General features: G+C 37.2%; 2 protein-coding genes across 2 annotated transcripts; both read left to right on the top strand.

The window, feature by feature from the left end:
• Positions 1-875: 875 nt before the first annotated feature.
• LOC111882852 (cysteine-rich repeat secretory protein 38) lies at positions 876-1,787 on the top strand. The gene has a single exon (XM_023879224.3). The coding sequence runs from the start codon at positions 899-901 to the stop codon at positions 1,628-1,630; it is 732 nt and encodes a 243-aa protein (XP_023734992.1). The 5' UTR covers positions 876-898; the 3' UTR covers positions 1,631-1,787.
• A 17,830-nt stretch (positions 1,788-19,617) lies between these two features.
• Positions 19,618-20,585, top strand: LOC128128426 (cysteine-rich repeat secretory protein 38-like). The gene has a single exon (XM_052767346.1). The coding sequence runs from the start codon at positions 19,667-19,669 to the stop codon at positions 20,477-20,479; it is 813 nt and encodes a 270-aa protein (XP_052623306.1). The 5' UTR covers positions 19,618-19,666; the 3' UTR covers positions 20,480-20,585.
• Positions 20,586-21,435: the final 850 nt, after the last annotated feature.

The raw sequence follows: 21,435 nt of genomic DNA, 5'->3' as shown, positions 1-21,435 counted from the left end.
AGTTATCGTTATGAAGACATTTAGCTTGATAGCCGATGAATTTGATAACTCCAACTAGACCACAACTCGACATCGTATCAAAACGCGGAGGAACTACTTACTTAAGAAATCCAAATACACCAGAAGATGGTACTGCTTTTTGTTATCATAATTTCGAATTAAAATTTTTACTAAAATAAAGGAACTCAGGGATATGACCATGAATTTGTGTATGTATTGATTACTAGGAAAGTTTCAGCTAATTAACTATGCAATAAGGTAGATTCATATATGGTTCTTAGGATTGTTCAGAAGCGGTCCCTATGTTGGGTTAATCGGTGTGTTCACGGATCACCCAGGGTCATGGGCGGAAGTTGTGGATCAGTTCATGGGTTTACAATAGTTAAGCATATTGTAATTCACTCGTTTATTTACAAGTTTTGTGAGAGTTACCAGGTCAAAAGTCATGGGCTTATTCTTCCTGGCTTTTAGAAACTTCACGTAGAAGTAGGTTAGCTACCTTTTCTTTAGGATTAAGTTTGTTTGTATCTTATTTAAATGTTAACTGTGAGATCAATGAAAGGTGTTAAGGTAGTAAACACAAATCTACATTACGTGAGTCTAAAGTGTGTGTGTGATTGTGTGTGTTTTCTGGGACCTGAACCAACACTCCTAGTCATAACTTTAAATTATCTGATCAATTGACTTATTCTTTTAGTCAAAATGGACAGGGTTTTTAATTATTTTACAGAGAAATGAAAACGTTGGAAAGTTCAAATAAAATCCATAGAACTATTGAAAGCTTCATCGCCTGAAATTGTCAAATATAACCACGTATATGTTTGTAGGTTTTGCCCTTTTCCCTATAAATAGAGCATGCATACCCTACAACATCAAAACTCATCCTTCATCCAACAAGATGTCTTCTTCAAACCATATTTTCATCGTCGGTGTTCTTTTCTTCCTTCACTTTGTCCAAATGGTTATTGGGGATGCTCCACTGTACCACATTTGTTCTACTACTTCAGGTAACTTTACCCGTTATAGTCCTTACGAACATAGCCTCAACAAACTCATGGGGGAGTTATACTACAAAACCTCTCCAAATGGCTTTGGAATGGGGTCGATGGGGCAATACGAAGCTCATACCTCTGGTCTTTCCCTTTGTCGGGGTGATGTCTCACAAAAAGACTGCATGACTTGTGTTGTCAACGCAAGTGCTGAAATTCGCAGACGCTGCCCAAGTAACAAGGCTGGAATCATATGGTATGACCAGTGTCTCTTAAAATATTCCAGTAATGACTTCCTTGGTCAGATAGACAATCAGAATCGCTTGTACATGTGGAACTTAAACAACGTAAGTGATCCAAGCTCATTCAATGCAGAAACCAAGAGATTGTTGAGTGGTTTGTCAAACACGGCTTACAATGATCCAAAAATGTATGCTGCTGGGGCCTTAGACCTTGACGGTTTACAAAAGCTTTATGGGTTGGTTCAATGTACCAGGGATCTTTCAAGTGTTGATTGCAAGACTTGTTTGGATGGTGCGATCAGTGAACTTCCAAGTTGTTGTGACGGGAAACGTGGCGGAAGGGTTCTTGGTACAAGTTGTAATATTAGATATGAGATATATCCATTTGCTGGTGTTTAATTAACAATGGTACATACATTATAGTAAGTTTCAGTTGCTTATTATTTTAATTATATTGTCTTAATTTTCGTCAAACGTTGAATAAATAAATAGTCAAACTGTGTAATCAGTCGTTGCATTTGTAAATTGTAATGTATGTTTTCTTTTTAATAAATAAATAAACAAATTGTGAAATCAGTTGTTGCATTTGCTATGTATGTATTATTTGAAATCTTTGGTGGAAAAGCACATTTTTGTCGGCTCCTCATAGCACTGTATCACAGTCTTTCGAAAAATTTAATGGGTATGAACTACTATTTAAAAATCAATTTACCCATTTGGATATTGACATTTTAGAACCGATCTGATCTAAATATAGTTGGTTATTAGATGTTTTTAGGTGGGTTTTAACAACGATGAAAATCTGAATACCTTATATTTCACTTCTTTTGTACCGGAAATTGCCATATTCAATTCCCTTGCACATATTAAGTGAGTAGATGTCACACATTCACGAATTTCATCATGAACTCAATTGTTACTTACATTCAGTAACTATTGACTTGGTTTTAGTCATTATGTGAAGTCGGTTGTGAATCACATTCAAACTCGCATTGTTGTGAGATTTTATAATAGTAACCGAGCATTAGGGTCGTTGGTACTCTATGCCTTTGATGAAAGACTTACAAATGTTATTATTACATCACGAGTCCAATAATCATTAGTTGGAATTAATACTCATATGGTGTTATGAATATATTTATGCTACATCCTCTCTCTTGTAGCTTCTTAAATTATTCTAGATATATTTCCCTACCTTGTACCGGAAACATATTGCCTCATCAAGATTGTTTAAAGGAAGATCCCATAGTGAACATTCTTTTGCCTTTGAAGTTAGGGTTGGAATTGGGTGTCCCAACTATAACTTTTCTTTTTTCTTTGGGCTTTTTTCTTTGGGATGATCGACTTTATTCTTCTTGATGTCTTCCTCCTTGATAGCCAGTACATTAGTAGCAGAGCTACAGGTTCTAGGCTTTGTCATGTTAGTTTTAGCGGTCTTTAACTTGCTATGCGATTCCATGATGGTCCTTTTTAATTTTTTCATATCTCGCTTTGGAAATTATCCTTCACACATATCAAGTGACTTTTGACATACACATTAATGAATTTCAACATGAACTTACACATTAATTATGTTAAGTAACTTTTGACTTAGCTTTAGGAATGATGTGAAGTCGGTTGCAAACCACATTTAAAATCGTATTTTTAGGAGATTATGAAATACAAATTGAGCATTAGGGCCGAAGGTATTCTATTCCCTTGGTGAAAGAGTTATAAATGTTAGTATTGCATCCCAAGTCCAATACTTAGGAGTTAGAATTAATATTCCTATGGTGTTAAGATATATTTATCCCATAGTCTTTGTCTTGTAGCTTCTTCATTTCTTCCACATATATTAGGAAATTATTCCTCCCTAGTCTTGTCTCTTGCAGTGGAAATATTGCCTCATCAGGATTGTTTGAAGGAATTATCTCATAGTGAACCTTTCTTTTTCCCTTGATGTTAGGTTAGCGTTCGGTTCCCTAACGATACACTTCATTTTCTCCATAGGATTGTTGGATTTCTATTTATTTATATTTTCCTCCCTAATATCCAATACATGAGTGGTGGAGCTAGAGTGTGTAGGCTTGGCCATGTTAGTTCTAACAGTCTTTAACTTTCCATACAACTCCATGATGGTCTTTTATATGTTGTTCATATTAGAACTAAGGATGAATTGATTATATGAACCGGTCAGCAAGTAGATGACAATATTCGTAGCCAACCCCTGACCAAATGAAAAGTGTAATTGCTCTAGTTTGTCAATGTATGATTTCATTTAGTACATGTACACTGAAATTTGCTCCCTCTTGCAAGTTACATCCCATCAGGGCTTCTAAATCAAATCGCTTCTGTCTGGCTTGCTCTTGAAACATTTCCTTGAACTCATGGGCCATGTCGAATGCCCCAACTGTCTCAAAGTTCTTTTGAATCTTGTAACATACCAAAAATAGTAGCAAAAATTTTCATTTTTATAACCAACAAATCAATACATCAAGTGTTTCAAAACTAATCCTAGTAAAACTGTATCACAATCATTGGAGAAGATTAATATTAATCATCGATGCGCAATCATAAGAGGACGTTGTACAGTCAAACCGAGTCATTCCTTTTGGAACTGGAAGTACCTGAAAATGATTAAACCACAAACCATAAACACAAAGCTTAGTGAGGTAACCAAAATACCACATACCAAACAACAGACACAACCCGACATACAAATGGGACCAACCCAACATACAAATGGGCCCAGCCCAACATACATATACAACAGTCACAAAGACATCAACCATCCTATACAATATTGTGAGAAGACTTACATGTCTCACGTAATCAGATAAAGCACAAGTCAAAGATCGGCAAAAGATACTACCACACTCCTATAAAAACATATTAGGTCCAACCTTAATCCACACACTAAAACCATCAATCTTGACCAAAGGTCAACCCATCTAAACAAGTCAATGGTTAAAGTCAAAGTTAACTTCCATCAATATCAACCAATGAGCCTCACATCGTGACCACCCCTTGGTCACATTGTGAGAACTCACTCAGCCCTATTCCAACTCATCTCGCTCAAACTCATCTCGCTCCAACTCAGCTAGCTCGGTTACAGACAACCCACTCGGCAAGCATCACGACATGAACCCTCCTCGCTCACGTTGTGAGAACAACAAGATAATATAATCGTGGATCTTTAATCGTCATGTTGTGACATCCTTATTGTCATGTCGTGACCACAATCTAAGACAACAACTTAATGGTTTGAGTCCTTAATCCATTAAGTTTTCAACTCCCATTTTCTAGAGAGCTATTAGGGACTCCAAAGGATCATAAAAATGACAACGTTATGGACATGCATGCTCTATGCATGTCCTCTACCCCCACCTAGGTTAAAAGCCAAGAAAATGATCCAAAACTCAAGCAAGGCTCACAATTCACAACTAAATTCTAGATCTGAACCATATAACACTCAAATGGCTTCAAGGATCTATAAAGTTACCAACTTTATGGAATTCCATCACTTCAACTACCTCAAACTTGATGATAAAGGGACAATTACTTAGATATAGCAACCTAGAAGCATAAAGTTTGAATCTTGGACACTTACAAAGGTAAAAAATGTGCACAAGAGGATAATGATGAGGTTTCTTTGCTGGATCAACATTCTAAAACACAATTTTTTTTCTTCTTCTAGCTACCATAAACACTAAAATGAGCCAAGAACGACCAATAGGGATTTGAGTTAGGGTTTTTTGAGGTTTGAGGGTGGTGAAGGTTGATAATGAACCCTAAAATCGAGTTAATGGGGCTGTAGCTTTTGTCACATCGTGGGTATGGGCTGCAGCTTTTGTCACATCGTGACTATATACATGTCACGTCGTGACCCTAGTTCGAATATGCATTCCTTAAATTGGCTTGTCACGTCGTGACAACCCTATGGTCACGTCGTGTGTAACATCCTAGGTGCAGGTATATCTTGTAACTGTTAATCTGTGTGCACTTGTCCATTTTAGCCCTTTATTGAGAAAAGGTGGTGAATGAGTATACAAGGCGTACTCATAAGCGTGCATTTGACGTGGAAGCCACTTAGTACGCTGGGCGTACCAGAGGGTATGTTGGGCGTACTAGTCCTAGAGTGAAAACCCTAATTTAGGGTGAGTCCCCTGTATAAAGGATATGATGGCCTCATTTATGGCCACCCTTCTCAAACAACAAACCCTAAGTGTGCCCTAATCCTCGTTTTAGAGCTTGTGAGTGCATTTGTGAGCCTTTGAGAGTTCTTGTGTATTCTTGAAGGGAAGAGAAAGCTTTGGAGAAGAAGGAGTGGGAGTCCAAGCTCATGGATTTATGCATATCTGATTTGGGAGCTTCATATAGAGGTATAAAGCTTGAAACTTTACCACTCTTTTGTTATGATCATCAAAGTAGAGTATTTTAGGGTTTTGTTCCAAAAAGGTGGAGACTTGATGAGATCTTGAGCTCCATAGACTAGGACCAACCTCATTTTGAGTGTATTAGTGGTATAATGTCATAAAAATCCAATCTTGGTCGTTGGAATCAATCCATGCATGAGTTATGAACTTCTTGAGATAAAAGAGTGAATATTTTGTGTGCATGTGACCATATCAGCCATGCAAAGGCTTAAAGTCACTGAATTTATGGGTTAAGAGCTGTTAGGGAGACTAGATCTGTAATATGAGCCAAGGTCTTAACTGATTAAGACCAAACGAGTGAGAAGGGTTAATGTAACATCCCAAAAACCATGGCCAAAAATTTCTTTTTAAAACATTAATAAAACTATAATTATTAAGTCATTTCAACCATAACTAAGGATTATATAATACAACAGAGTATCATTTCAAAACACTAGTTCATTTTATTAGAGTAATCATCCCAAGCTAAAACTCCTTTGGTGTGTGTGCCATGCGATCACCCTGAGCTCTTCCCTTCGCTACCAGAAATACCTAAAACCAAAACTGAAAACCGTAAGCACGAAGCTTAGTGAGTTCCCCAACCTACCACATACCATATACGCATAACCATGAACAAATAACCACGTACTGGGCTCTCGCCCGCTGCATCGGGCCTTGCCTGACATCAGGCCCCGCTTGGCATCGTGTCCCACCTGGCATCGAGCCCCGCTCGATATACATATCTTTCTCTTTTAGGCTCGCCTGCCTCCAGGCCTCGCCCGCTATCCACATGCATACAATGAAATAGCATAATACTAAATAAACACTTTTTAACTGTTCCCTAATCTAAGGCCTAGCCTAATTAGGGCCTCTCCCCTGTCCTCCTACTGAAGTAATGGAACCCTGTCCATACTCCTGTTAGTAGTGAGATACGGGCCCCCGCACACAGTCACTCCCTTCCTATCATAGGCCTCGTCCCTACTTTGCTAATGTTGAGATATGGAACGCCATCCATACTCAGCTAGTGATGAGATACAGGACCTTGCCCATACTCACCTCCCAACCAGACACATACAAATATCACAGACACAACAAGTATAATCTAACATACAACATAAGAATCTTCCTTGGGATTGCCCCGATATCGGGCCCCCGACCCGGAGACATATTATCCTCAAATATACTACAGGCTTACCCCGACATCGGATCCCCGGTCCTAAACTTATCATACCTACTCATGCAAGAATCACAAAGACCTCTAGCATTCTAACCTTCCTCGGGCCTTGCCCGACATCAGGTCAAAACCCGGAACATATACAATAAGTGCCTAGGGCTAACCCTTGGGTCTTCCTACTATACATAAAACATAAACATAATGGGCCGACATAGGTGCCTTAGACCCATACAAACCGTGAGGAGACTCGCCTTGCACTGCTGAAGACTAGCTGAGCACTTCTGACTGCTATCAGGCGACTCCTGAACTGCTGATCCTTTTGCTCCCCGAACTATTATTACCCAAAATAACACTTAGACCTCAATACCCTCAAAATTCAAACCAGATCAAAGTCAACGGTCTAAGTTAACGCTCTGAGTTGACTTCAACTGACCGAGTTGACTCATCAACTTGTCGAGTCCCATAATTCACAGGTTACTTCTGGACTTCGATCATACTTGTTGAGTTCTCCTAGAACTCGTCGAGTATGCCTCCAACACTTTGGGATCCTTCTTCATCTGACATGCCGAGTTCTCCTTTGAACTCGTGGAAGGCACTAGCGTTTCATGGAAGGCACTAGCGTTTCATTCTGGTCTTGAGAGAGCATTAAGGAGGCTGATGGAGTGTTATAATGTTCTTTAAATAGGGTACAAGGACCGTATTTAGGGTTTCCCAAACCCTGACCAGCTCATCGAGTCAATCCTTTGACTCGTCAAGTAGGTCACTTAACCCGCGACCCAAATCACGCTCCTACTCCTCGAGTCATCCCATCAACTCGACGAGTCACTTCCTGATTTTGAGCTTTTCTTTCCTTTGTAGGTCTTCTAAATTCGGGGTGTTACAGTTAAACTGGAGCGTACGCCGGGCATAACTCCAGTACGTGCAGCATAAGGGTCGCGCATCCTCGATGCCTGCATGGCCGCCGAGTACGCCCAACGTAGTGAGCTGGTACGTGTAGTTCCATAAATTGACCAAACCCTAAAAGTTGTGACAACCCGATATTTCAAGACAATGTAATGTAAAACCAATCAAATCTAGGTCAAAATATAACTTTCCTAAAATCTTATTTGGGTTAAATAAAGTAGTAGGAATCGTATCAAGGTTTTCGTACATATAAAGAACCCTAAAATCCGAGTTATAACGAAGAAGTTATGAACAACCAAAGATTCTCGGCAAAACCGGCAACAGTGATTAAACGAAAAATGCGAAGTTTCAATACAATAGTTTTTAGCCTTAAGTATCTAAATGAAATTTATAGATAACCTCAAACCGTGAGCGTACATAAAAAGAACGTCCAAATCTGACTTCGGATGAGGAAGTTATGAATTTTTGAAGAAATTCCTTAATCACGCCATTTTATTAAATAAATAATAAAAATAACTTCATAATTTGCCAATAGAATCTAAACGAAAGTTGTAGATCTTAGTCTCACCTTCGCGTGGATATAAACAACGTCAAAAACGGAGTTCGTATGAAGGAGATATGAATTTTAGAAGTTTATTTAAAATAAATATAAATTTAATTATAAACTCCCGGTATTATCCGAAGGGGAGTCATCGGATAGGACCGGAGTACGCCCTGCGTACCTTCGTACGCCTCGCGTACTCAGATCAAGGGCCTCGGATCGTCCACGTCCCCCTATGCGAAGCTTCCGACCCGCCCCATCCGACCCGCCCCGTCCGACCCGTCCCATCCGATCCGTCCCATCCGAAGCCGAGGCAGTCGAGTACTCGCTCATGCATGACGTACGCGTACGCGTTGCGTACGAGCGTACGCCCCGCGTACCGAGGCTTCTCAGACCCCCTATAAATAGAAATGTGAGGGTTCCGGGAAAATCACCCCATCTCTCTCCTTTCTCTCACGATCTTGCCTCGATTTTCGTGCCCGTTCAAACCCGAAGCTCTGGTCTTTTTGCTCAAGTCCTGAGGGTCGATTTTACTCCCGAGATTCCCGAGAATCCCGAGAAAAATCCGTTTCTTAAGACGAAACTCTGCCCGGTTTTCCATCTCGCTATCTTCAAACTTTCAAGTGAGCTCATACCCCTTTAATCAACCTTTGAAATGATTTTAAATGTTTTAAATACCTATGGGGGGGGGGAATACAAGTTAAATACTTATAGTTATTGCTTCAATCACATGTGATTGCATTAATCACATGTGATTAATAACTAGGGAAACCAGTGATTTTATCACTGTTCAAACTGTTTTACTTCAAAATGTTTTACAAACCCTTTTACTTTTCAAACTTATTGACAACTGTGATTCAAACAAATGTTCCTTATACTTAAACTGTTTTATCAAACCTATGCCTTCAAATTGTTTTATAGATTGACATCAAGTCAATCTTTTCTTAAAATAATACTTATGTTTCAAATGTCTTATAAAAACTTTTTTATGCTTTTATATTATAAATTGCATGCCCATATATCTATAGATGTATAAATAATGTTTAAAGGGCTTAGGAAGGCCATCCGCCCTATTTCCTTTTTCTCGATTTGGATGTGGTTTGGTGGGATTTCGGGTGACCATCCGAAGGTCGTTTCAATATTAATTATATATCAAATATACATATATAGACATAAAAGTACTTCCATATTCATACATACTAGACACACCATTAGTAAGTTACCATCGGGGTAACACAGGATCATACTATTACAACTGTTAGATCAATGAGTCAGTTCATTCATGAGTCTATACATTACTATACTATGAGAACATATACAACTATATTAGGAAGAGAACATATACAACTATACTAGAACGAGAAACAGTACCCTTACATTAATACGTTAACAATTGTGATCCACTGTATCAGAGCATGGCTTAAATGTCATGGCCCGAGTTGTAGCCAGAATTCTCTTGGAGGGAGAGCGTTGAGTTTGCGTATAGATCTATACTGGATTGACTATCCTACACCTTACTGCTAGCTACAGCCGGACCTGCAGGTCTGCGGGTGCCAAACGTCATTCCGTTATCACGACCGTTCTTATTGTCGTTGTTATCAATCGATAGTATGGTGCAATTATCACATTATACCTTAATATAAATCCGGTTTAAGGTAGTTAGTACAGCAGTAGTTACTATAAAACTAAGCTACAGTACTACAATGATTTACCCATTACATATTTTTTTGTGATAACCTCACTTGAACTTTAATGTACAAACTATATTTTGTTAAAAGATAGTTGCACTTGGGAAATTACACACTTTTACAACAAACGAACATGCAAAACAGTTAAGCCTTGGTAGAAGGTTACTTTAATAGAAAATATAGGTTTTTCTGAGAGATTCAAACTTTTACAAACACTTACATACATTTTACAAACTTATACTTGAGACACGTTCAAACGTTTTTGATAACAAACACCGACACTAAAATACTTATGAACTCACCAGCTTAATGCTGATAAACTCTTTCAAAATAACTTGTATTCTCAGGTCATCAGTTGACAGGTACCGATGCCAGATCTTGAGAAGATGGAGCGCATTCAAGACTCATCATATTATTATTTTGATTTACGTTATATTTTTGGTGTCTAAAATTGTACAGAACACGCTTGTATTAAAATTATATATTTAATGCAATGGATGATGTTGTTTGCTTATTTACATTTACTGTGTTGTGATACTTTACATGACGTCCTCCGCACCAGAACGTTTCCGCCGTTCTTGGTTTTGGGGTGTGACAAAAGTCAACGGCAGGTAGTACGCGTAGCGTACTACCTGCCGTTGACTTTTGGTTGACTTTTAGGGTTTGGTCAATTTATGGACATTTATGGCCATTAAGGGGTAAAATGGTCTTTTGCCCTTTTCTTAGTGTAGCCTCTTGAGAGCCGTGATTAATTAGGGATAGTTGTCGTGTATGTTTGGCGGAGGCTAGAACGGTGATTTGAGTTCGAGATTTGCTGATTTCTTGCAAGGTGAGTCTTCTCACTCTACATACCATGAGTAGTACCTCTGTGTGATTGAGATGTTTATTTTGCTTATATGTGCATTTGATATTCTGAATTATGTCTTTGTGATTTATGTTGAGTATCTTTATGATGAGCTTACTGGGTTGGGACCGGAGGGTCCCACAAAGACACACAGACCGGAGGGTGTTATTGAGTTATATCCTAGAGTGGCTACTGAGTTGTGTATGGTAATTTGGGGAACTCACTAAGCTTCGTGCTTACCGTGTTATGTGTTAATGTGTTTCAGGTACTTCTGTTGATTGCGGGAAAGTCCCGGCTTGATTGTACACCCACTCGTATTGGAGACATGTTTTTGGAGGATCCTGGATTTTGTGATAAACAACTTTTGATATAAAATGTGTTAATGATGATACTTGAGATTTTTGGGAGATGAGACATGTGTTTAATATGTTTGAAAATGAAAAAAAAATGGTTTGAAATTTACGTTGTTATATCGTGACTGTCGGTTTCCAGATTTTGGAGAGTCAGATGGGGTATCGTAGCGACATAAGGGTATGTCCTCTTCCGGGTTTGGGATTTCCTGTTTGGTTTCAGGTGTCCATGGAGGAAGTTAGCGGTGTGGTATGAGATCTTTTCGGTGGTACTTTTCGGGTTGTTGGGTTCAATCTAGGTGACATTGAGAAGCAATTTCGAGGGCGAAATCTAATTCAAATGGGGGAGAATTGTAACATTCAGACTTTCAGGTTTATTATTGTATGTTTAATTTTTGAGATTTATGGAGTGACTCGACGAGTTGTGAGTCCAACTCGTCGAGTAGAGTCGAGTTTGATGGGTTTGAGCCATAAGAACTTTCCTATGTGCACAGGCAAACCCTAATGCTTGGATTTTGGTTTCTCTAATTGAACATGCAATGTATCCAAGGGTTACAATTATAGATCTAGTGTAAACAAAAATAATCATAACATATGAAATCATATCTAGAAGAATACCTTAAGTTGCTTGTTTGAAACTTCTTGTTCTTGTAGCTTAGAGTCATAACTGGTACTCCTCTAATGGCTTACAAACACCAACTAGCAAGAGGATGATTTGAGAGAGAGGAGAGGTGAGGAAATCGGCTCTAGGGTTTCTTTCTTGCATGAGTGGCCGATTTCCCTCACCCACAGGGTCTATTTATACTATGAGCTACTAGGGTTACACCCTTAACCCTAATTGAATAACTTAGGCCCTAAGCAATCCAAAGATCCTCCTAGATATGAGGCTTGGACGATTTTAAGATATCATAACCCTAAAATTCGTCCACCCTAATATCCATAAGGATTCATAGCCCAAAACCACAACTATCATACATTTGACAGTTTATGCCCCTCTATTCAATTAACCTCTTTAAGTCACCAAATTAATTCTTAATTAATTTATGACTCATATCAATCAATTATTATTCCTTTAATATATTATTCTCATAATATATTAATCTCTCTTTATAAATCACCCTGTCAAGTTGCTATGGTGAAGGCAACCCAAAAGGACCATGCACAACTGGGTCAAGTACTAACCAAATATAGTTACAACCTTAGACACTAATCCAACAGAGTTGTCCGTGCCAGATTAATGAATGGACTCGACGAGTTGGAGAGCCGACTCGCCAAGTAGGTGTTGGGTAGAGAAACCCTAATTTCCTAGGATGGGGGCCTATATAAAGGAACTTATGCCCCATTTCTGCCTCACCAACTGCCTAACCCTTCTGTGTGAAACCCCAAACAAGTGTAGTGAGCTAAGAGAGTCTCTAAGCTAGCCTTGAAGGATTTTAGTGCATCTTTGAGGAGGAAGAGGAGTTTATTCATCAAGGAACAAGAAGGAGTTGTTGGGGTTTATGCCATTTTGTCCAAAGCTTCAAGAGGAAGGTAAAAAGCTTGAACCTTTCCCTTTATTTGGTTAAATCTCATGAGTTAAGAAGTTAGGGTTTTCATCACATTATTTGGGATTTCGAGAATACTAAGTTATGTAGAGGTTTAAACCTCATATCTGGACCTTGTGAGGTACCTAGAGCCCAAAAGTCCTAACTTTATTCATATATATGAGGAGTATGGTGTGTAACACTTTATGAGAACATGTATTGGTAGTTTGGAGCAAAACCACCATGCATGAGTGTAACGATCGAAGCTTTACGTGACAATCGAGCCTTAGGATGGTAGATCTAGTGTTTGGAGATATAGATCTGCCTTAAATCTTCTGAACGAGAAGTCAGATTGAAGGGACTCGCCGAGTCTATAGCCTGACTTGACAAGTTGGTGAGGGTTGTCCCGATGAGCTTGATCGTGCAATAAGTCGGCGTGTTGGGGGTCAACTCGACGAGTTGATCTGGACTTTCTTGAGACTTCTAATGAAACGAGGGGACTCGACGAGTCACAAGAGTGCAAAACGCGGATTGTTGACTCGAGTTTGACTTCTGTTGACTTTAGGGTTTGGTCAACATGGGTAATGGAGACCATGGTGGGGGGGGGGGGGGGTAAAATGGTCTTTTATGTAATTCAAGATTTTGAGAGAAGAATAATATTTGGTTACTTAGAGTCAAGAATCGAGTATTAATTAGAGATATTTACCCTATGTGTTAGGCGGTGGCTAGTTCGAGATTCGAGTTCGAGGATAATTGCTTGCTTGCGTGCAAGGTGACTCTTCTCACTATACTGTACTTATAGTGGTAATTCTTACGTGATGATAGGGTCTTATGTGTTTATATTGAGTACTGTGATATCTTGCATTATGTCTATGTGATTCATGCTGAGTATTATTCTATGCTTATTGAGTTAGGACCGGAAGGTCCACCCGAGTTATGGGACCGGAGGGTCCCACTGAGACACATTGACCGGAGGGTCTTATTGTGTTATAGCCTCGAGTGGCTAAGGAGATATGTGTGGTATTTTAGGGAACTCACTAAGCTTCTTGCTTACCTTGTTATGTGTTATGTGTTTCAGGTTTTCTCCGGATCGCGGGAAGGCACCGGCTTGATTGTACACGCTAGTGAAAGAGTTATGTTTTGAGGATCCTAGATTTTAATCAAACAATTATGGAGTTGCGATTTGTAAATTAAATAAACAAGATTTTTGTGAAATGTGTTATGAGGATTATGCGATTTTAAATGAAAATTTTATTTGAAAACTATCGGTGTTACATTCTAAGAAACTCCACCACCTTATTCTTTCTTCAAAAGCACACAAAATCACTCTTTATGCTAACAAAGCACCAAAAATGGAATTAGGGTTTCAAAGGAAACGTTTGGGGGAATGGAGGCTTAGAATGGAAGGACCACAAGGGGATTAGAGCCTTTAAATAGGGCTCAAAACACCGACATTATGGTTTGGGCGCTGGGAAAGTACGTCATGTGTACTCAGATGTTCGCTATGTCTAGATTATTAAATCCCGCCTTCAAGATTCCCTTCTGCGCAATGCGTAGAAGGTTATCTACGCCCTACGTAGATACACACCTAACACCAAATCTTAGAATAAAATGGAAGGAATTTTCCTGCAATGGACCGGGTGTTACATAAATAAACAAAAATACCCTTAATGAAAATGGTTTCTAAATGGTTCTTAACTTTTAGTTTTTCTTGTTTGTTCTATATATATATATATATATATATATATATATATATATATATATATATATATATATATATATATATATATATATATATATATATATATATATATATATATATATATATATATATATATATATTCTGTAAAAAACAATGTGTATTCTTTTCAAATACCTAAAATTAAAACTACATTCTTTTAAGAATGGATACTGTCGAAAATATTTATTGAATAATATATCTTGTAAAAAATATGTACTTTTGTCCTCTAAAAAGTTTTCCTAGAATAAAATTAGATTAATATATCATTCATGAACATTCATAAACTAACCAAGAGAAATAGACGTGCAAATATGAAATTAAATTATAGTAAAAGTTGCAATAGTAATACGGTACCATAATAATTATAGGTAACACACACACACACACACATATATATATATATATATATATATATATATATTATAACTCACCGTTTTCACCTTTGAAGATAATAGAATATAAACTTTTTTATAAATTCAATATAATATATAACTCTTTACACAAAGTAATCTAAATGAAAGTTAACGGTTCGATGAATATAAAAAACGTTAAAAACAAAGTACGTTTGGAAAAGCAGAGAGATGCTGCCATAAAAGGCTTAGACGACAAAAGGAATCGGTCTAATTATATACCCATTTTTGCCTCTTCCCATTTAGAACGTTGCATAAACAACTAATTGCTTGCTCATTGGACTAGCTTGTTTGTTATTGTAATTTGACATCCATCGATTTTAATCCTTTGTACTTAAGCTTCTTTGTTTGCATTTTACAAAAAACACTACAAGAAATATAGTCATTAGCGGCGACGCCAATAGTGGCGACACATACTTTTAGCGGCGACACATCAAATTGTCGCCGCTAATGATTCATGACACGGATCGGCGCTTTCACGTTTTGGTAAATTAAGACCGTTCGATTGTGTTTCTAATCCAATGGCGAGGATAATCGAGGAATGCACAAAAGCAATACCGGCGACAAAAGTCGCCGCTAAAGACCTAACTGAGTCGCCGCTAATTGTTGAAAAACTGGCGCGTAAATGTTTCCCTCCTAAGTGTCGCCGGTATTGAGGGAAGTCGCCGCTAAAGCCAAAATTGTCGCTGGTAAATGTGTCGCCGCAGTTAACCAAAAAAATCGACGCCCTTTTCCTTTTCTCTTCTGTTTGCTTCCATCTCGCGTTGCTGCTGTGTTTTTTCTACCATCTTCTTCATCGATTCACAGCTGACCCCCTCCGGAAAAACCAAGATTAAGGATTCCAGCCTCATAGAAGAAGATACCTGCAGTCAAAGTTGACATTGACAGGTGAGGCTCCTTACGTTTCCGGCGACACCCACTACTTTCCGGTAACAATAGGTATTTCCAGCAAAAGATTCATTTCCCTTTTGTCTTGTAACATTGATTTTAGCTTTCTTTAGTTATTAATTGCAAAAAAATTTCAATTTGAGTTGTTGATTGAATTTTATGGTGGTAATTTGAGTTGTTGATTGAATTTTCTGGCAACCACCGGCGACTAGCGCCACCACTGCGCCATTTCTTTGATTTCCACCACAGAGGTTCTATTTCCACCACCACCATTTCCTTGATTTCTACCATTTCTTTGATTTCCAATATAATTTTTTTCAATGTCGGAATGAAAAAAATGTTATTACATAATTTGAGTAAAGGTTCAATTGAGAAATATTTATATACGAAGCAGATGAAATACATCAAAATTTCAGAATGGATATCCAATTATCCATTGTAGATGAAATACATAATTTGAATAAAGGATATATAACCAAGGTTGATGATTTTGTTCTTAAAATAAATTATCCCAAAGTTTTGTCCACGTGTTTATGGATATCCAATTATCCATTGTAGATAGTTCTTTAAATTCGTATTCATTTCCCATTGGTGGACCTACATTTGTATGTTATTATAATTTTATATTCAATTAACAGATTTTCAGAATTATAGTATATTCCATCGCAACATATGTGTCTTACTTAGATTACAACTTTAGTGATGAATATATTTGTAGAGGAACCCGGAATACAAGGGGAAAAAGGTTACAGTTACCAAAATTTGTGATTAGCAACTCACAATTTTGGTGATGAATATATTCCAAGTTTTGATTATTATTTCTAGAATAATTCAAAATTAGCTAATTTTTGGTGTTATTACTAATTTTTTTTAAATTACTATTTCTAGGCCTTTGTTTGTGTATACCATGGCTGCTGTTATAGGTCGTGGACACGGGGGTGATGGACCTGAGGATCCACCTCTCCCAGGTGGTAAAGGTGCTGGTAATCACGAGCAGGACCGTAAGTCTTATAATGAATTTTTATTTACTATTTTTATTTAGTTATTATAAATTAAATACTTTTTCTAATAATTTTTAATTATATTTGTAGTTGAGCAACGTGCACGTAGGAAAGTCCGAGGCAAAGCCAAAAATATAAAGCTTGAAAAAGCACTCTTACGGAACCATGGCAAACCGATTAGCATGGTATATGATAGGGATATAACATATGATCCCGTAGGAGAGCCAAAAGATATGTTTTCACGAGAAGTTGAAAAACAATGTGGCAGATGGTCCCTTTTGATAAATGGACTTGGAAAAAAGTTTCCCCTATAATAAAGGGCACCGTATTACAACATTTCGGGGTAATTATTTATTAAAAAATATTTTATATGGTTAACTATGATTGGTTTTATACTTGGTTAATTTTTTTTGTAGACGAAGTTTGATTTGGATCAGATGTATCAGGATGTACAAGCATTAAATATGTTGACAGAGAGTTTTCATGCCGCTTTGTTAAAAGGTTATCGAGAATGTAAAGCTGACGCAAAAGAATATTTTATGTTAGTCAGAGGGTATGAAGATATCCCGAGAGCATTAGCCAACCCTCCAGAGGGTATGGAGGTTGATAACTGGAAGAAAGCAGTTGAGTATTTCCAAAACGGACGAACGCATAATTGCTTCAGACAGGAACAAAAAAGTTCGTTAAATGCAAACAAACGTGAATCGTGGGGGGTCGAGCTCGTATAGCAGTGCTTGCTATAAGAAGGTAACGTACAATACATGTAATTATTTATTTAAAATATAATCTAATTTTTAAAGTTAAACAAAACCTTAAGAAAGTGGAAACGTTTCGCAAAGCTCATACCGATAGGGATGGTGTGTTTGTTACTGCTGAGGCGGAACAACAATATGTAATTATAATTTTATCATATAATTAAATGTTTATTTATACTTAATTGTTACTTTTGGGAATTACATAATCGGTTAGTCGAAGAGCTCTTAGAACAAAACCAAGGTGAAAGTGAGTTAACACCCGCTCAAGAAAGGGCCGCTTTTGAGAAAGTATTAGGAGAGCGACGTGGCCATATCAGAGGCATCGGCCGTAAACCTTCTGCTCTCCCACCGATTTCACAGCCGTCCCAACCACCACCACAATCATCACAACCGTCACAGGTAAAACAAGATTATTTAATTTCAATATATGCATGTTGATTTGGTAATTTTTGTTAGTGGTGATTATTTTCTAAAAGCTTTGGTAATTAGTTTTTTGTCCCAAGTGCAACAAATAGCAATGTACTTTGGTTTTTTTGTCTTAGTTTAAAAATAGCGATAAAATACATGTTGATTTGATCATTTTGGTTTTGTGGTGATTATTTGCTAAAAGCTTTGGTAATTGGGTTTTTGTCCCAAATGCAAGAAATAGCAATGTACTTTGGTTATTTGGCTTAGTTTAAAAATAAAAATGTAGTTTGACATCATAAAATGTATGTTGATTTAGTCATTTTGGTTTTGTGGTGAGTATTTGCTAAAAGCTTTGGTATTTGAGTTTTTGTCCCATGTGCAAGAATTAACAATGTACGTTGATTTTTTTGTCTTAGTTTAAAAATAGCAATGTAATTTGGTGTCATAAAATGCATGTGGATTTGGTAATTGTGTTTTCGTCCCAAGTGCAATAAATAACAATGTACATTTGGTATATCTTGTATTTAAGTGCAAGAAATAGTAAGGTACTTTGGTAGTTTTTGTTTATGTTTGATAATTTAACTTATAATTTATATATGTTGTTATTTATTATGTAGTTGGAAAATCTTCGGGCATTACTCAACGACCCGGCATGTAAGGAGGAACTATATTCGTTTTTTCAATCACAGAATAATCAAGGAGGAAATGATGGGAACGAAGATGATGATATGTAGGGAGGAGCTTTATTTTTATGTTATACTTGTTGTCACACTTTGCTACTTGTTAGAATTGTAAAACTTACTTTGCTACTTGTTATAATTGTCAAACTTTTGGTTATTTTATTTTGGTATTAAATTAAATATAACCGTAATTGGTATTTAATTTGACGTTGTTATGTAATTTTTGGTATAGAATTAGTTATAACAGTATTTGGAATTAATTATACCCAAAATTGCTAATATAAAAAAAAAATGAAAAACATTATTACCAGCGACCCTATTACCGGCGACATAAGTATTACCTGCGACATACTCTTTAGCGGCGACACTGAGTATTACCGGCGACAGGTGCATTAGCGGCGACATTTGTCTTTAGCGGCGACAATTTGATCAATAGTGGCGACTCTTTACCGGCGACGTGTCGCCGCTATTAGCTTTTGCGGCGACTCCTCGACCCTTTACCGGCGACTTTTGTCGCCACTAATTGCTCATTTCCTTGTAGTGAAAAGATTATAAAATTACGAAGGTGCTAGCAGAGAGATGCTGCCATAAAAGGCTTAGACGAGAAAATGAATCGGTCTAATTATCTATTCGGTATTAACGAAAAAGAAAAGTTTGCATCATCTAATAAGTTATCGTTATGAAGACATTTAGCTTGAAAGCCGATGAATTTGATAACTCCAACTAGACCACAATTCGACATCGTATCAAAACACCGAGGAACTACTTACGGAAGAAATCCAGATACACCAGAAGGTGGTATTGCTTTCTGTTATCATAATTTTGAATTAAAATTTTTACTAAAATAAAGGAACTCAGGGATATGACCATGAATTTGTGTATGTATTGTTTACTAGGAAAGTTTCAGCTAATTAACAATACAATAAGGTAGACGCATATATGGTTCTTAGGATTGTTCAGAAGCGGTCCCAAGACATAACTTTAAATTATCTGATCAATTGACTTATTCTTTTAGTCAAAATGGACAGGGTTTTTAATTATTTAACAGAGAAATGAAAACGTTGGAACGTTCAAATAAAATCCATAGAACAATTGAAAGCTTCATCGCCTGAAATTGTCAAATATAACCACGTATATGTTTTTAGGTTTTTCCCTTTTCCCTATAAATAGAGCATGCATAACCTACAACATCAAAACTCATCCTTCATCCAACAAGATGTCTTCTTCAAACCATATTTTCATCGTCTGTGTTCTTTTATTCCTTCACTTTGTCCAAATGGTTATTGGGGATGCTCCACTGTACCACATTTGTTCTACTACTTCAGGTAACTTTACCCGTTATAGTCCTTACGAACATAGCCTCAACAAACTCATGGGGGAGTTATACTACAAAACCTCTCCAAATGGCTTTGGAATGGGGTCGATGGGGCAATACGAAGCTCATACCTCTGGTCTTTCCCTTTGTCGGGGTGATGTCTCACAAAAAGACTGCATGACTTGTGTTGTCAACGCAAGTGCTGAAATTCGCAGACGCTGCCCAAGTAACAAGGCTGGAATCATATGGTATGACCAGTGTCTCTTAAAATATTCCAGTAATGACTTCCTTGGTCAGATAGACAATCAGAATCGCTTGTACATGTGGAACTTAAACAACGTAAGTGATCCAAGCTCATTCAATGCAGAAACCAAGAGATTGTTGAGTGGTTTGTCAAACACGGCTTACAATGATCCAAAAATGTATGCTGCTGGGGCCTTAGACCTTGACGGTTTACAAAAGCTTTATGGGTTGGTTCAATGTACCAGGGATCTTTCAAGTGTTGATTGCAAGACTTGTTTGGATGGTGCGATCAGTGAACTTCCAAGTTGTTGTGACGGGAAACGTGGCGGAAGGGTTCTTGGTGCAAGTTGTAATATTAGATATGAGATATATCCATTTGTTGGTGTTTAATTAACAACGGCACATAGATTATAGTAAGTTTTAGTTGCTTATTATTTTAATTATATTGTCTTAATTTTCGTCAAACGTTGAATAAATAAATAGTCAAATTGTGTAATCAGTCGTTGCATTTGTAAATTGTAATGTATGTTTTCTTTTTAATAAATAAATAAACAAATTGTGAAATCAGTTGTTGCATTTGCTATGTATGTATTATTTGAAACCTTTGGTGGAAAAGCACATTTTTGTCGGCTCCTAATAGCACTGGATCACAGTCTTTCGAAAATTTTAATGGGTACGAACTACTATTTAAAAATCAATTGACCCATTTGCATATTGAAATTTTAGAACCGATCTGATCTAAATATAGTTGGTTATTAGATGTTTTTAGTTGGGTTTTAACAACGGTGAAAATATGAATACCATATATTTCACTTCTTTTGTACCGGAAATTGCCATATTCAATTCCCTCGCACATATCAAGTGACCAGACGTCACACATTCACGAATTTCATCATGAACTCAATTGTTACTTACATTCAGTAACTATTGACTTGGTTTTAGTCATTATGTGAAGTCAGTTGTGAATCACATTCAAACTTGCATTGTTGTGAGATTTTATAATAGTAACCGAGCATTAGGGTCGTTGGTACTCTATGCCTTTGATGAAAGACTTACAAATGTTATTATTACATCACGAGTCCAATAATCATTAGTTGGAATTAATATTCATATGGTGTTATGAATATATTTATGCTACATCCTCTCTCTTGTAGCTTCTTAAATTATTCTAGATATATTTCCCTACCTTGTACCGGAAACATATTGCCTCATCAAGATTGTTTAAAGGAAGATCCCATAGTGAACATTCTTTTGCCCTTGAAGTTAGGGTTGGAATTGGGTGTCCCAACTATAACTTTTCTTTTTTCTTTGGGATGACCGACTTTCTTCTTCTTGATGTCTTCCTC

Source organism: Lactuca sativa, chromosome 9 (assembly GCF_002870075.4).
Source record: "Lactuca sativa cultivar Salinas chromosome 9, Lsat_Salinas_v11, whole genome shotgun sequence".
NCBI classification, from domain to species: Eukaryota; Viridiplantae; Streptophyta; class Magnoliopsida; order Asterales; family Asteraceae; genus Lactuca; species Lactuca sativa.
This window is presented reverse-complemented; position numbering and strand designations above follow the sequence as displayed.

What these genes read in the sequence shown, in the direction of transcription:
- LOC111882852 (XM_023879224.3), top strand. Translation starts at nt 899, where the DNA reads ATGTCTTCTTCAAACCATATTTTCATCGTCGGTGTTCTTTTCTTCCTT.
- LOC128128426 (XM_052767346.1), top strand. Translation starts at nt 19,667, where the DNA reads ATGTTTTTAGGTTTTTCCCTTTTCCCTATAAATAGAGCATGCATAACC.